Raw genomic sequence first — 15,200 nt, 5'->3', positions numbered from 1 at the left:
ATAGGGGTGCCTGGGTGGCTCAGTCGGATAAGCGCCAACTTCGGCTAAGGTCATGATCTTGCAGTTCATGAGTTCGAGCCCCACATCCGGCTCTGTGCTGACAGCTCAGAGCATGGAGCCTGCTTCGGATTCTGTGTCTCCCACTCTCTCTGCCCCTCTCCCACTTGCACTCTGTCTCTCCAAATCAAAAATAAAAATAAACATAAAAAAAATTTTTTTTTGAAAACATAATAGAGCTGCAGATTTTCTTTTCAAATGGTTAAATAGTATTAAATTGAGTACATACTATAATGTATTTAATCAGGTTGTTTCTGGTATTTTGCTATTATGAGCAATGCCATAATATAGTTTTCTTTTATGTTTACATTTTTACTACACTTGGAATTTATTTTGGAGTAAGGGGTGAAGTAGGAATACAAATTTGTTTTTTTCTAGGTGGTTATCAAGTCCTAACACAATTTGCTGAATAATTCATGTTTACAATTGATTTGAAATGCCTCCTTTATCACATACAAACATTTTATAGGTGTTTGAGTAAGTTTCTGGAGTTTCTCTTCTGTTTTATGTATATCACTCTAGGGCTGTTCCTATTATTATATTTTTTTTCAGAGTTTTTGTGACCTTTATTTCTTGTTTATTTTTCATGTGGCCTATGGAAAATAGTTCCAGATTGTCTATTTCCCCCAAAGCTTCAAGTGACTATTGAAGACTTGGAGCATGGCTAATGTCACTAAAAAGCCAATTTTAAATTTTTTTTTATTTAAAAAAATTTTTTTTTCAACGTTTATTTATTTTTGGGACAGAGAGAGACAGAGCATGAACAGGGGAGGGGCAGAGAGAGAGGGAGACACAGAATCGGAAACAGGCTCCAGGCTCTGAGCCATCAGCCCAGAGCCCGACGCGGGGCTCGAACTCACGGACCGCGAGATCGTGACCTGGCTGAAGTCGGACGCTTAACCGACTGCGCCACCCAGGCGCCCCTAAATTTTTTTTTATTTTAATTAAAACTTAGTTACATGTGACTAGTGGCTACTGTGTTGGACAGTGTGGTTCTAACAGGTTCTTATTTGTATATAGAAACATGACTGATTTCTGAACATTAATTCTGTACCCAGCCACCTTCCTTAATTCTTCTGTTCTTCTTTTTGTGATTGAAGTATAGTTAACACACAACGATTACATTAGTTTCAGATGTATGATATAATAGTTCACCAAGTTTATATGTTATATCCTGCTCACCATAAGTGTGGCCACGGTCTGTCACCATAGAATGCTATTGCAATACCACTGACTGTATTCCCTACATTGTACCTTTCATCCTGTGGCTTATTCATTTCATAACTGGAAGCCTGTATCTTCCGCTTCCCTCCACCCATTCTCCTGACCCCCTCCCCTCCGGCAACAATCCACTCTCTGTATTTATGGGTCTGTTTCTGTTCTTTGTTTATTGCTGTACTCATTTTGTTTTTTTAGATTCCACATATAAGTGAAGCCATATGGTATTTGTCTTTCTCTATTTCACTTAGCATGACACCTTCTCAGTCCATCTATGTTGCAGAAAAGGGCAAGATTTCATCCTTTTTATGGCTGCGTAATATTCCATTATATATATGTACTACATCTTTATCCATTCATCCATCGATGGACACGAGTTGCTTCCATATCTTGGCTATTGTAAATAATGCTGCAATAAACATAGGGGTGCATATATCTTTTCAAATTAGTGTTTTCATTTTCTTTGGGTAAATACCCAGTAGTGGGATTACTGGGTTGTATAGTATTTCTATTTTCAATTTTATGATGAACCTCCATATTGTTTCCCATGTTGGCTGCACTCAGTTATTCTATTATTTAGAATAATTTCTTGGTTGATTCTCTTGGGTTTTCCAAGAATGCAATTATGTAATCTGAAAGTGATAATTTTACCTCTTTCCTTCCAGTTATCTTGAGAAAGAGACCAAGCACAAGTGTGAGCAGGGGAGAGGCAGAGAGAGAGAGAGAGAGAGAGAGAGAGACAGAGACAGAGACAGAGAAAGACAGAGAGAGACAGAGAGAGGGAGAGAATCCCAGTCGGGCTCTGTGCTGTCAGCAGATGCTCGAACCCACGAACCGTGAGATCATGACTGAGCCAAAACCAAGAGTTGGATATTTACTTGACTGAGCCACCCAGGCACTCCATCTTTTAGTTTAAAGGAAACAGTGGTACACTGACAACTTCATGGTATCAATTAATTCAGCAAACTTTAGTTGTCTTCTAAATGTTAGATACTGGAGAATACAAAATAATTAAGACGTATTCGTTGTCTTCAAGAATTTGTAGTATGGTGATAGGAATATCTCATAGAGAAGTATAATACAGTATAATAAAACCTATAATAGAGATCTACAAGATTTTTGGCCAGTGCAATGGCATGAAAGTGCCTTAAGTGTGCGTGTGTTTATGTGTGTGTGCACAGGCATGAGCAATGGAAGACTTTTGGAAAGAGCATGCTGAGGCCAAGTCTTAAAGAATTAGCTGGAATTAATCAGACGAAAGGTAGAAGAGGATCCAAAGAAGACATATAGATGGCAAACATACACATGAAAAGATGCTCAACATCACTCATCTTCACTAATGCAAATCAAAACCACACTGAGGGATCACCTCACATCTGTTAGAATATGACAAGAAGTAACAGGTGTTGGGGGGAATGTGGAGAAAAAGGAAGCCTCATACTCTTTTGATGGGAACGTAAATTGGTTCAGCCACAGTGGAAAACAGTGTGGAGGTTCCTCAAAAAATTAAAACTAGCAATATTGTACGATTCAGTAATTCCACTACTGGGTATTTACATAAAGAAAAAGAAAACACTAATTCGAAAAGATATATGCACCTCTGTTTATTGCAGCATTGTTTACAATAGCCAAGATATGGAAGCAACCTAAGTGTCCATCCATAAATGAATGGATAAAGAAGATACAGTGCATAGACACACACATACACACACACACACACACACACACACACACACACACACACACACACGGGGATATTACTTGGCCATAAAAAAGAATGAGATCTTGCCATTCACAACAACATGGATGGACTTAGAAGGTATTATGCTAAGTGAAATGAATCAGGTAGATAAAGACAAATACCATGTGATTTCACTTTATGTGGAATCTAAAACACAAGCAAAGAAAAAGCAGAACAGACCCATAAGTACAGAGAACAAACTGATGCCTACAAGAAGAGGGGAATGGGGGAACATGCAAAATGAATGAATGACAGTAGGAGATACAGGCTTTTAGTTATGAAATGAATAAGTCATGGGGTTGAAAGCTACAACACAGGGAATATAGTCAATGCTATTGTAATAGTGTTATATGGTGACAGACAATAGCTACACTTGTGAGCAGAGCATAACATATAAACTTCCTGAATTGCTGTGGTGGACACCTGAAACTAATGTAACATTGTGTGTCAACTATAATTTAAAAAGACGGAAGAGGAGATATGAATTTCAGACTGAGAAGACAGTAACTTATCTATAAATATTTTAATATTGTTTTTCTTTTGACTTATTAAAAATGTTTACTCTTTAGGTATGATTACAGGCATTTGCGCACATATTTATACAACATATTGATCAAGCATATTTTGAAACTTCATTTATGTTTGGAAAGTGTGAGGGCTTTCATAAAAATAACACATGATAAAAGTTAAAATGTTACTTTCCACTAATGTTTAAGTTGCCTGCCTGTAATGGTAATAATACAATTTAGCTGTTAGACTGATTCCAAAGTTAATTCTATAGTAGTCCTAGTTTCTTTGCTAGTAATTCTTTCACAATGGCAGTTCATTAAGCCTCAAAATGTATAATCCTTTCCTAGTGGAAGTGCTCTAATACCAAGTGTTTTATGTCCCATACAGAGCCAGTGGGATAAGTTTAAATGCCCTTGGAAACTCTCGACTAAATTGTTTCTTCTAGAAATGTTGAAATTGTAATTAATCACTCACTGTCAAACAAAAAACAAAACAAACCAAAAATGGGTGTTGACACTCTTTGATACATAATGGTACTTCCTTCTCTCCCCCAAACGTTACCTGTATTATGATGATAAAATCTCCACTATTGGGGCGCCTGGGTGGCGCAGTCGGTTAAGCGTCCGACTTCAGCCAGGTTACGATCTCGCGGTCCGTGAGTTCGAGCCCCACGTCGGGCTCTGGGCTGATGGCTCAGAGCCTGGAAGCCTGCTTCCGATTCTGTGTCTCCCTCTCTCTCTGCCCCTCGCCCGTTCATGCTCTGTCTCTCTCTGTCCCAAAAATAAATAAACGTTGAAAAAAAAAATTTAAAAAAATAAATAAATAAATAAATAAAAAATCTCCACTATTGTAAAGGTCTAAGTCAAGACAGCAATTTGCCAAATGATCACTTTATCAAATTATATACACCCATTTTGTTTATACTAATTGCTCACAGTTTATACCAATTTATATTTTGCTGAGGCCTCACTGTTTAATCATTTAGAGAATGAGCACAACATCAGTGTCAAGAGTTTTGTAAACGTCCACTAAATAGAAGCACAAAAGGCCGTGGAATAGATTGAAAAATGGTAAATATGTATCAAATTTGGTGAGTTAATCTTACATTTCTTTATAGTGATCTTTCTGGGCAGTGTGGAAGGTTTTGCCTTTCCTGGGAACTAGTTTTTTTCCTCTGTAAATTATTACCTAATGTAACTTATATAAATGTTTCTTTTACTTTTTATGGAAATGCTAATTTAACAGGCATCTCATTTTTGGCACAGTGGCACAGTTCTAGAACACTCAGCTTCCTTTTTTAGAAATGTTTGTTTGTTTTGGGGGGGCAGGGGGAGACAGACAGAGAGACAGAAAGAATGAGCCGGGGAGGGGCAGAGAGAGAGGGAGGCAGAGAATCTGAAGCAGGCTCCAGGCTCTGAGCTGTCAGCACAGAGCCCAACGTGGGGCTTGAATCCATGAACCACGAGATTGTGACCTGAGCTGAAGGTGGACACTCAACCAACTGAGCCACCCAGGTGGTCCTAGAACACTCAACTTACCCTAAGATGTAGCTGAAGTTGTTATGCATCTGAGAAGAGTGAATGAGGACACAAAATGTGAGAGCACTTCAGGCCCAATTGCTTCATGCACTACCTGAAGCTCTTCCTTCAGCTCCCATTCAAAAAAGACCAGTGAACTAACAATACGTCAGTGACTGGTATATACTGAAATAGGCTGCTATGCTTCATTAGCTTTCTACCCCAAATTTCAATGGCTTAAAACAACAAAAGTCTTAAAAGGTTTTTATTTTTTGCTCATGCTACCCGTCCACTGGGTTGACAGAGGAGCTCTACTAACTTTAGTCATTCAGGGACTCAGGCGGATAGAGCAGCCACCATTTTGGACATTGCTGGAGAGAAAAGAGAACTCTGGAGGGTACCAAGTGACAAACTCTGTCCCAGACACATGGTACTTCCAGTCACAGTGCATTTACTGAATGTGTTCGCACTTAACCACAGGAGGGTCTGAGAGTAGAGAGAACTGGAAATATTTGGCACACAACATTAATGATTACCACAATTGTATTGAAAAGGTATTGACTCGCTGGGTTGTGTACCTGAAGCTAGTATTGTACTGTATGTTGGCTAACTAGAATTAAAATAAAAACTTAAAAAACAACAACAACAGAAAATGTGTTGAAGAGCAGTTTTGGCAAGAGCAGAGATGACCTCAGCAGAAATGGAAAAACAAGGTGAACAGTGCTGGGTCACAGTGTTGGCTATTCCATGATTGTTGATACTTCTCTTTCCTAAAACTGTTTTCTAATTCAATTCGCTTCAACTCAATTAGGTTCAATTCAACAAATATTTAATAAATGCCTTAGAGTGTGAGACACCTGGCTATACAAAGGTGGGCAGAAGCAAAACTGTAGGTATCACTATTTTTTTTTGAACTCAGGCTATGTTGGGGGTTGCCTTAAGAGAAACTAACAAAGCTTTGACAACGAGGCTAAATCAGACCTAATTATATAGAGGCAGTAGACTATAGTAATAGTGTGGACAGGTACTGAGTTAATTGGTATATTTTTAAAAGTTAGATGCCTTCTTCATACCATTTACTAAAATATATTACAGATACATTTGACATATGACACCAAAGGCAAAAGCCACAAAAGCAAAAATTGATAAATTAGACTTCATCAAAATAAAAAACTTCACTGCTTCTAAGAAAACCATCAAGAACATGAAAAGACAACTCACAGAATGGGAAAAGTTTTTCACAAGTCATATGTCTGATAAGGGATTTCTATCAAAAATATGTTTTAAAAAAACCCTCAAATTCAGCAATAAAAGGACAACCTAATTTTAGAATGAGCAAAAGATAGGAACAGACTTTTGCAAACAAACAAGTAAAATATATATAGTAAAACCTTGGATTGTGAGTAACTTGTTCTGTGAGTGTTCCACAAGACGAGCAAACATTTCTAATAAATTTTAACTTGATAAACGAGCGATGGCTTGCAATACAAGTAGTATGTGATGCCAAACGTCACATGATCACAAATGAACCAATGGTTCTTGAAATTTGCCTTGATATCCAAGTGCTTTGGATTACAAACATGTTTCTGGAATGAATTATGCTCGCAAACCAAGGTTTCACTGTATATGAAATTGTCCAGTAAAGATACTCAATGTCATTAGTCATCAGAGAAATGCAAATCAAAACTACAGAGAGATACCAGTTCACACTCACTGGGTTGACTATGATAAAAAAAGATAGACAATAACAAGTGTTGACAAAGGCGTAGAGAAATTGGAACACTTGTACATTGCTGGTGGGAATGTAAAATGATGCAGCCACTTTGGAAAACAGTTGGGCAGTTCCTCAAACTTACATACAGAGTTACCATATGACCCATCAATTCTACACTTAGGTATATATTCAAGCAAAATGAAAACACATTCACACAAATACTCATACATGAATGTTTATAGCAACATTCATCCCCAAAAATGGAAACAGTCCAAGTGTCCATCCAACTGATGAATAGACAAAATGTAATATGTTTTTACACATGGCATATTATTCAGCCATAAAAAGCAATGATAGTGATACATGTTTCAACACACATAAACCTTGAAAACATTATGTTAAATAAAAGAAGCCTCACACAAAAGGTCACATATAGTACGATTCCATTGATACAAAATGTCTACAAAAGACAAATCCATAGAGACAGAAAATTAGTGGTTGCCAGGAGCTAGGGAGAGAATGGAATGGGATGTGACTACTTATGGGTGTGGGATTGATGAAACAGTTCTGGAACCTAGTGGTGATGGTGGCACGGCCATGTGAAATATGACACCAATTGTATTAATAAAATGCATATATCTACATCTGTATTTACATATACATACATCCTGATGGTGTAGATAACAAGTGATTTTTTACTCTTTTTGTGTCTTTTTCTGTTTTCTCTCTCGCCATCACCACGGAGAACATACATTACCTTTGTAACTTAAAAATGAAAACCTCCTAAAATCAGTTCAAATCAAATTCAAAAGCTGACATCTTGCATTCTCCTAATAATCTTTTAAGTAACCCATGGCAGATTACATTCATATGAAATTCTAGAATAAACAAAACTAGGTTGTGTTGGGAAAAAAAAATCTGAAGAACAATTGCCTCTGGAGGGGTGGGGGCAGGGACTAAGTAAAGTCATAATTTTCTGAGGTGACAATAAGGGTCTATATGTAGATGGGGATTGGGTTACGCAGGTGTATGCATTTTTCAAAAGTCAGGGCATCTACACTTAAGATTTATGCATGTCATTGTAGAGTTTTACATTTAAAAAACCAATAAACAGGGGCGCCTGGGTGGCTCAGTTGGTTAAGCGTCCAACTTCAGCTCAAGTCACGATCTCACGGTCCGGTCCGTGAGATCAAGCCCCGCGTCGGGCTCTGGGCTGATGGCTCAGAGCCTGGAGCCTGCTTCCGATTCTGTGTCTCCCTCTCTCTCTGCACCACCCCCCCCTTCATGCTCTGTCTCTGTCTCAAAAATAAACGTTAAAAAATAAAAAATAAAAAAACCAATAAACAAATACTGAACTCAAGTTAATGTTAGGTATGCTTAAGTATTCAGGGCAAAATGCAATTTGAGATATACATTTTAAAAATAAGGTAGATTAATGGATGAATAGAGAGAATAGCAGGATGGACACATGACAAAGGAAATATAGTAAAATGTCAATGGTAGAATCTAGGTGGTGGATGTGTGGGTGTTTGCTTTTATATTTGAAAGTTTTCATAATAAAACATGGGGGAAGAAGAGACCCGATATAAAGACGTCACTATTTAATATCCTTTTGACTCCCCAAACTCCATTTTACTTGTCTCTCTTCCCACTGTTAGGTATTTCCACTTGGTTGTGGAATTAATCTTCAGCCCCCACAGGTCATTCTTCCTTTCCTTGTTTTTAATAAGAGTGACAGCATTTCTTCTAGTCGTGGGCATTTCTCAGTTTAAAAATCACGTTTCTTTCCCTCCTTTCTCTCATACCCTCTAATCCAGGCAAGCCTTACATTCTAATTTTCATTTTATGGTATTTCACTTCTTTTCCCATTAGCACCACCTTAATTCTGCACCAATTACTTGCCATTTCCATGGAGAAACAGACTGGTATAGCTAAGAAAATAATTTGCATGTAATTTGATGCTCTACTTTTATATGCAGGCTATAAAATGGTTCTGATAGAATACTGTATTAGACTTGGTTAGTGTAAGTCTTAAAACTCCCATATTCTAGCCTCACTTCCTTTTAGTTTATATTCTAATGATCTGAAACCGGTTGGGGATGATTTACACACACATGTAAATCACAGAAATCAGAAAAATAAGGCTTCTGTACTATGTTTGGCTTCTATAGACAACTCGTCCTGCTAAATAAACTATGCTAAAGTCGTCAGTTACCATCTTGTCAGATATCTTACACCAGTTCTATCGTTATTTTGCAGGTCCATTTTGCAAAATATTTATCTTGGAAAACACTTATCATTACATGCCCCATGGGTACTTCATTAACTTTTTTCCCCCTGATGGCTATACTAGCAGGCCGTTGGCAACATCAACCTTAAATTTTTCCCATTTTAAAATAATTGCAGTGAAGATGTAGCAATTTGGGGCCTCACTTATCTGTATCTATATATTGAAATGGAACAGAGTTTTAGTAGGAAGACCATGGCTCTGTCAGAAGCATTCCCTGCTCCCCAACGGGAATATGTAACAGCCATATTTTTGAGAGACTTCATTGTTTTTTGTTTGCTTATTTTGAGAGAGACAGAGAAAGCGTGAGGGGGGCAGGGACAAAGAGAGGGGAAGAGAGAGAACCCCAAGCTGGCTCTGCTTGGGCTCGAACTCACAAACCCTGAGATCATGACCTAAGCCGAAATCAAGAGTTGGACTCTTAACTGACTGACCCTGCAACATATTCTTTTAACAATAGAGCTTTTCTGGGAGCCTGGGTGGCTCAGTCAGTTAAGTGTCCAACTCCTGATTTTGGCTCAGGTCATGATCTCATGGTTCGTGGGTTCAAGCCCAGAGTCGGGCTCTGCAATGACTGTGGGGGGCAGGAGGACCTGCTTGGGATTCTCTCTCCCTCTCTGCCCCTCACCCACTTTTCTCTCCCTCTCTCTCTCAAAAACCAATAAACATTAAAAAGAAAAGAGTATGTTGGTACTGTTCTTCATTTGATTGGCAGAGCACAGGGGCCTTTTGAAGACCTTCAGTTCTTTGAACGTTGTTGGCCAATTCTCTATCAAAAAAAAAAAAAAAAGCTCATGGAAATTGCTTTAAAAATATGCAGGCCATGGGTTCTTCCTGATATTTTAAAGTCCATCCTTAGGGGAGCCAGATCATCAGGGAGCTATAGAACTGGTCTCTAGTACAAGTTTTCAGCAAATTGTTGTTTGGTCACGTGCCATTAGTTTACCATGCATGCATTGATGTGTTGGTATTATCTACATGTATTGATAGTATCTACAGTTGACCCTTGCACAATGTGGGGCATCGGGCACTGACCCCATGTGTAACTTTTGACTCCCTCAAAACTTAACTACTTACAGCCTTACTGATAACATAAAGTTAACATGTATTTTTTTAATGTTATATGCACTATATACTATATTCTTAACAATGAAGCTAGACAAAATTTTATTAAGAAAATCACAAGGAATAGAAAATACACTGTACAGTACAGAGCTGTATTTTACTTCTACAAAAAAAAATTCACACGTAAGTGGACCCATGCAGTTCAAACCTGTGTTGTTCAAGGGTTAACTGTGTAAGAAAATGACTTAAATTCCTAATTGTATGCATTTACTTATAGCTACAAATTATTGAGTGCTTAGTCTATCAAGGCATCATGCGTCATTTAAATTTAATCCTTCCAAACATCCCTTGGAGTAAATATCATCTCTATTTTACAAGTCAGGATACAGGTTACACATCTTGTAAATGGCAATAATAGGGTTCAAACCCAAGTTTATTTGATTTTTAAATCGGTGGCCTTATCCATTAGGTAGCCTACAGGAAAATTCCCCACTATGTCATACTATATACCTTTAAGCATCTGTGTAAGTATCTTGAGGAGAACTTTTATTTTTGATTTTATTCCTGGTTTTATTCTTTTTCGTTACTTTCATCGCCATACTTATTTCCTCAACTATTTACTTTTATGCCATTGTAATAATGTTTTTAATAAATTGCCTAAAATCCTCTTGGATTTATATCCCACTGAGGTGTGAAGAAAAAGAAATGAAAAAAATAACCTACTGAGATCCTCCAATAATTGCTTTTATTTAATGTTGGCTGGGTTTTTCTCATGTTATTTGACTTTATTAAATTTTCAGGTTTATGTTTTAGTGTACATGCTGCTTGAGTTATGAAATAACTGAGGAAAACCTGCTTTAAACTGTTCTCTGGCGCTTCTTACCACAATGAACAAATTTTAGCCTAGGCTTGCACAGTCAGTACCTATTTAGCCTCGGTATAGATAATCAGATGTTTGTGGAAAGAGAGGGAGTTAAAAGTAGTTAATGAATGAAAGTTATGGTGGAAATTCCATTAGCTTGCTCCTGTCCTTGACTGGAACAGGGTATGACACAGTCTGCAGGATCCCTGAGCTATACCAGCTCTCTTCACTGTCCTTCAGTCTAAAATCCTAACGGTATTTCTTCTCCCCATTAGAAGGTACAGGTGATTTCCTACTGGGAGTCACCATTCTTTTTTTCTTTTTTGTCATTCTTAGAAGCTCCTCTTCCAAACCATGCTCCTTTCTAGCTGGCTCAAGGTCCTCTGTGTTCCTGATGACCTGGTAGCAAATGGCCAAAGAGAACATTCTGCCTCCCTGGTTTCAAGTGATTTTCTTGGGAATGTGACTTTCCCACTTGCTCCCTGGGCTCTTGGTGGCGTTGGGGTGCCAGGTTTTGTGATCTCATCACATTTTTTCACTCTAGCGATGCTTCTGTTGTTGAATCTAACTGTTCTTTGTTTTGCTGTGTTTGATCAGGGAACTCATCGTACACTTGTAGCCACCTCTGCCTTTCAGAATTGCTTTGCTGCTAACAATTTCAGGGTTTAATTAGCTGGGATACAGAAACCATTTCCCACTTAAATTCCCAGACAGTGAGTTGGTAAAATGAGATCTCCTAGATTTAGGGTAAAGATGGAGGAGAAAGAAAAACAAATTAGGTATTATTTCATGCTAGTTGGGTATAATTATGTGAGAACACTCAACGTTTCACTTCCTTATTTCAGGATTCACATCATTAGTGCAGCTCAAGCAGAGATACACGAATAAGAGATAGGAATAGGAGAAACTGTATAAATATTCTTTGGAAAAAAAGTTATTTCAAATTATACACACATTGAAAAAAGACTAGGGCAAGGATTTATTATTTGCTTGCTTTTTACATCATATTAGCTCCTTCAGCTAAGATGGATTTCCCTCTTATAAAATAATGCAGTTCTTGTGAATTTCTTCCTCTTTCAGGGATTCAGAGTCAAGATTTGTAAGAAAACTAGTGGGCCTGGCACCAAAGGCTTTTATATAAAGTTTGTCCAATTGAGTATTTGGAAATGGAAGGATCCTGAGAGGAGAGAAAACTATTAATGAAAAGGTAACAGGCAGGTTAACTTTCTACCATGCCAACACTCCAGTGACTCTGCAGAAAGTTCTGCCACTTACATTTCCCCCTCATATAATTCATATTTAGAAAAGATTTCTTCCTTACTAAACAAAGTGAATTTATTAAAAAATAATTCAGCTTCAGACATATATGTATAGTAACATACAAATGACAAATTAGAAGACCTGATCAACACGAGATGACAATGGTGTTCTGGCAAAGACAAATCCAATGATGAAACTATATCAGGTAAATCTATGATTTTCATAAATATTTTCCCAATTTTTGAATACAGATTCTCATTAATGTCTCTTTGGGTTCAAGGGACTCAAAATAGAGAACACCTGTAAAGAAAGCCAAGAGGGCAAGGAAACCATAAGGAACAGAGAATCTGGGGTAAAGGAGGAGGCTATGGGCCTCCTCTCTTTGGCATCCTCACCAAATTATCCACAAGTTTTTCATATTGGGTATTTCTTGTGTATCTTGAAAGTTTCCCACTAAAGTCATGATCCACGACCAAGTTTCAAGTCCAAGATGGTCTCTCAAGGTTACAACAAATATTTCTGTGACACCAATGAGTTCATTTGTGATTGGTTAAATAGAAAAATGAAGTCAGTACAACGTGGAGTTGTTCTGGTTCCTTGGCATGGGGTTCTGGGAGAGCAGAAGTAAAATTTTCACCTTCAGCAAAAAAGGAGAAAGTTCTCAGTCATTGCAGCTCTATTTTTAGAGAAATAAAGAGTGTCTGCACCTGTGGTTTTCCCCAGAGAGGCATGCCCCCAGTCCTGCATGACTCTGGGCCCCAGCAGGTTGCACTTCCTCCAGTGCTCAGAGCTCCTCTTGTACCTCCTTTGTTCAGAATTCAGAAGCAAATACCCCCATTTTATTGTTTTTATGCATTTTTAACATCTCCTGGGACAGCCTCCACCACATGTTCAACTACCTGTCTGCCTGGCTGTTCAGGTTGTCTCTGGAGGTACAAATTACACAGTTTTTATCAGCACTTTGGTTACAAAGATGTACAAGTTTTGAGAGGTTTATCCCTAAGCTTAATTTTACTCTAAGCTCTGTTCTTATTAATGAACATTTTTTCAGAATGCATCATTTTTCAGGAACATGTATCTTGTGTTAATGTAGAAATCCTGTACTTTACACTTAGTGGATACTTAATAAATGCTGACAGATGATTTATAATTAATTAACTATATCACAAGAATTTTAAGAAGTGAGTCCAAGGAATGACTGTGTTGACAATGAACCAAATTATAGGAATTTAGCAAGATCATCTGACTTCTCTAGACTACAAAATTTTCAAGTTATTTTAATTTGTATGCTATATGTATCACTACTGTTTTAGAGAAACAGAAGCTAACTTTTCAATTTCAAAGACTGATGAGCAATCATCCATTAGCTCTTGAAGTTGAATAACAGGAAACTGTACTTGTTTTTCAAACCACTTGGCAACTGTAAGAAGCTGCTGGTCACAAAATGCACGTCCGATAAACTGTAGTCCTACTGGCAGCCCTTGGTTTGAGAGCGCCACAGGGACACTCACTGCTGGCAATCCTGAAGAAAACAAGGAAACCCACGAATTGATTAATTCTTCATCATAAGAAGTGGAGACTTCTGCTTCCCAGTGCTCGTAGGGACAAGACAGATGAGGTTAAAAAAAATAACAAAAATTGTATGATATATGTGCTTCTGTACCTTCCTTTGCTCACTTAACAATATATCTCAGAGGGGCGCCTGAGTGGCTCAGTTGGTTAAGCATCTGACTTCAGCTTGGGTCATGATCTTCTGGTTCGTGAGTTTGAGCCCCACATCAGGTTCTCTGCTGTCAATGCAGAGCTGGCTTTGGATCCTCAGTCCCCCTCTCTCTCTGCCCTTCCCCTGCTCACACACATGTGCTCTCTCTCTCTCAAAAATACACATTTAAAAAAAAAAAAATATATATATATATATATGTATATACGTTTGTGTGAGTGTGTGTATGTGTGTGTGTGTGTGTGTGTGTGTGTGTATCTTGGAAATCACTGTGTATCAGGTCACAAAGACTTCCTTCATTCCTTTTTATAGCTGCATAGCACTCCATTATGTGGTTTGTGCCATAATTTATTCACCTATCTTCAATGATTGGGTATCTGGGTTGTTTTCAGTATTCAGCTATTTCATGCCATGCCCCGGTGAATTACCTTGTGTACACGCTTTTTAGTATTCTTGAAAGTTTCTCAGATGAAAAGGGATTGTTTCATCAAGTGATAAAGGCATATGTAATTAGACATTGCCAAATTCCCCTCCAAAAAAGTTGTATTATTTTGAACTCCCATTGGCAAAATGCTTTTTCCCTGACAGCCTTACCGATCGAGTATGTTGTTGAACTTTTGAATTTTGGCCAATTTGTTATATGAGAAATGGTAGCTCAGGGTAGTTTTAATTCCAGGTTTGGGGCAGAGAAAGTAAAAGATCCTGGGATATCTTGTTATGCCATAAAATAAGGAAGTTTTTAGAAATTAATGGGGATAGGTCTAAGGGATATATGCAACTTGAAAGGGCTCTTGTTGGCCAAATTTGGGACAATTTGAACATCAAAACCAATAATGACAGTAACTGTTTACAATACATTGAATTGAAAAAAAGGGAAAGCTATTCTTTAGAGAAGACTGCCAGCTAATATATAGAAACAGAAAAATCAACATTTTGTAATTCTCTGAGAAATAATTTAGGCAAGGATCATCAACAGATCTAAAACTGGGTTCAACATTATTGGGGCACCTGGGTGGCTCAGTCGGTTAAGTGCTCACTCTTAATTTTGGCTCAGGTCATGAGTGGTTCGTGAGATTGAGGCCCCCATGGGGTTCCGTGCATGGAGCCTGCTTGGGATTCTCTCTCTCTCTCTGCCCCTCCCCTGCTCATGCTTGCTCGCTCTCTCTCTCAATAAATAAACTTAAAAAAAAAAAAAAAAGATTGTTGGGGAATAGGATGTTCACACAATCTCAAAGTATCAGCTCCCCAA

The 15,200-nt window shown here is 38.0% G+C and overlaps 2 protein-coding genes across 4 annotated transcripts in view; one reads left to right on the top strand and one right to left on the bottom strand.

Moving 5' to 3' along the window:
- The window catches only part of RTN4IP1 (reticulon 4 interacting protein 1), a 154,832-nt gene that overhangs the window by 59,985 nt on the left and 79,647 nt on the right, over positions 1 to 15,200 (top strand). The gene's annotated exons all lie outside the window — the stretch shown is intronic.
- The window catches only part of QRSL1 (glutaminyl-tRNA amidotransferase subunit QRSL1), a 32,147-nt gene continuing 28,873 nt past the window's right edge, over positions 11,927 to 15,200 (bottom strand). For all 3 annotated transcript variants that reach the window (XM_025925777.2, XM_086707517.1, XM_086707518.1), the window contains one exon: positions 11,927 to 13,753. In XM_025925777.2, coding sequence (XP_025781562.1) covers positions 13,533 to 13,753 — 221 coding nt within the window. In that variant the 3' untranslated portion in view covers positions 11,927 to 13,532. The remainder of the gene's footprint in view (positions 13,754 to 15,200) is intronic.

Source organism: Puma concolor, chromosome B2, assembly GCF_028749965.1.
Source record: "Puma concolor isolate L17-30 chromosome B2, mPumCon1.1.hap2, whole genome shotgun sequence".
NCBI classification, from domain to species: Eukaryota; Metazoa; Chordata; class Mammalia; order Carnivora; family Felidae; genus Puma; species Puma concolor.
Note: the sequence above shows the minus strand (reverse complement) of the source record. Positions and strands in the feature narration are given on the sequence as shown.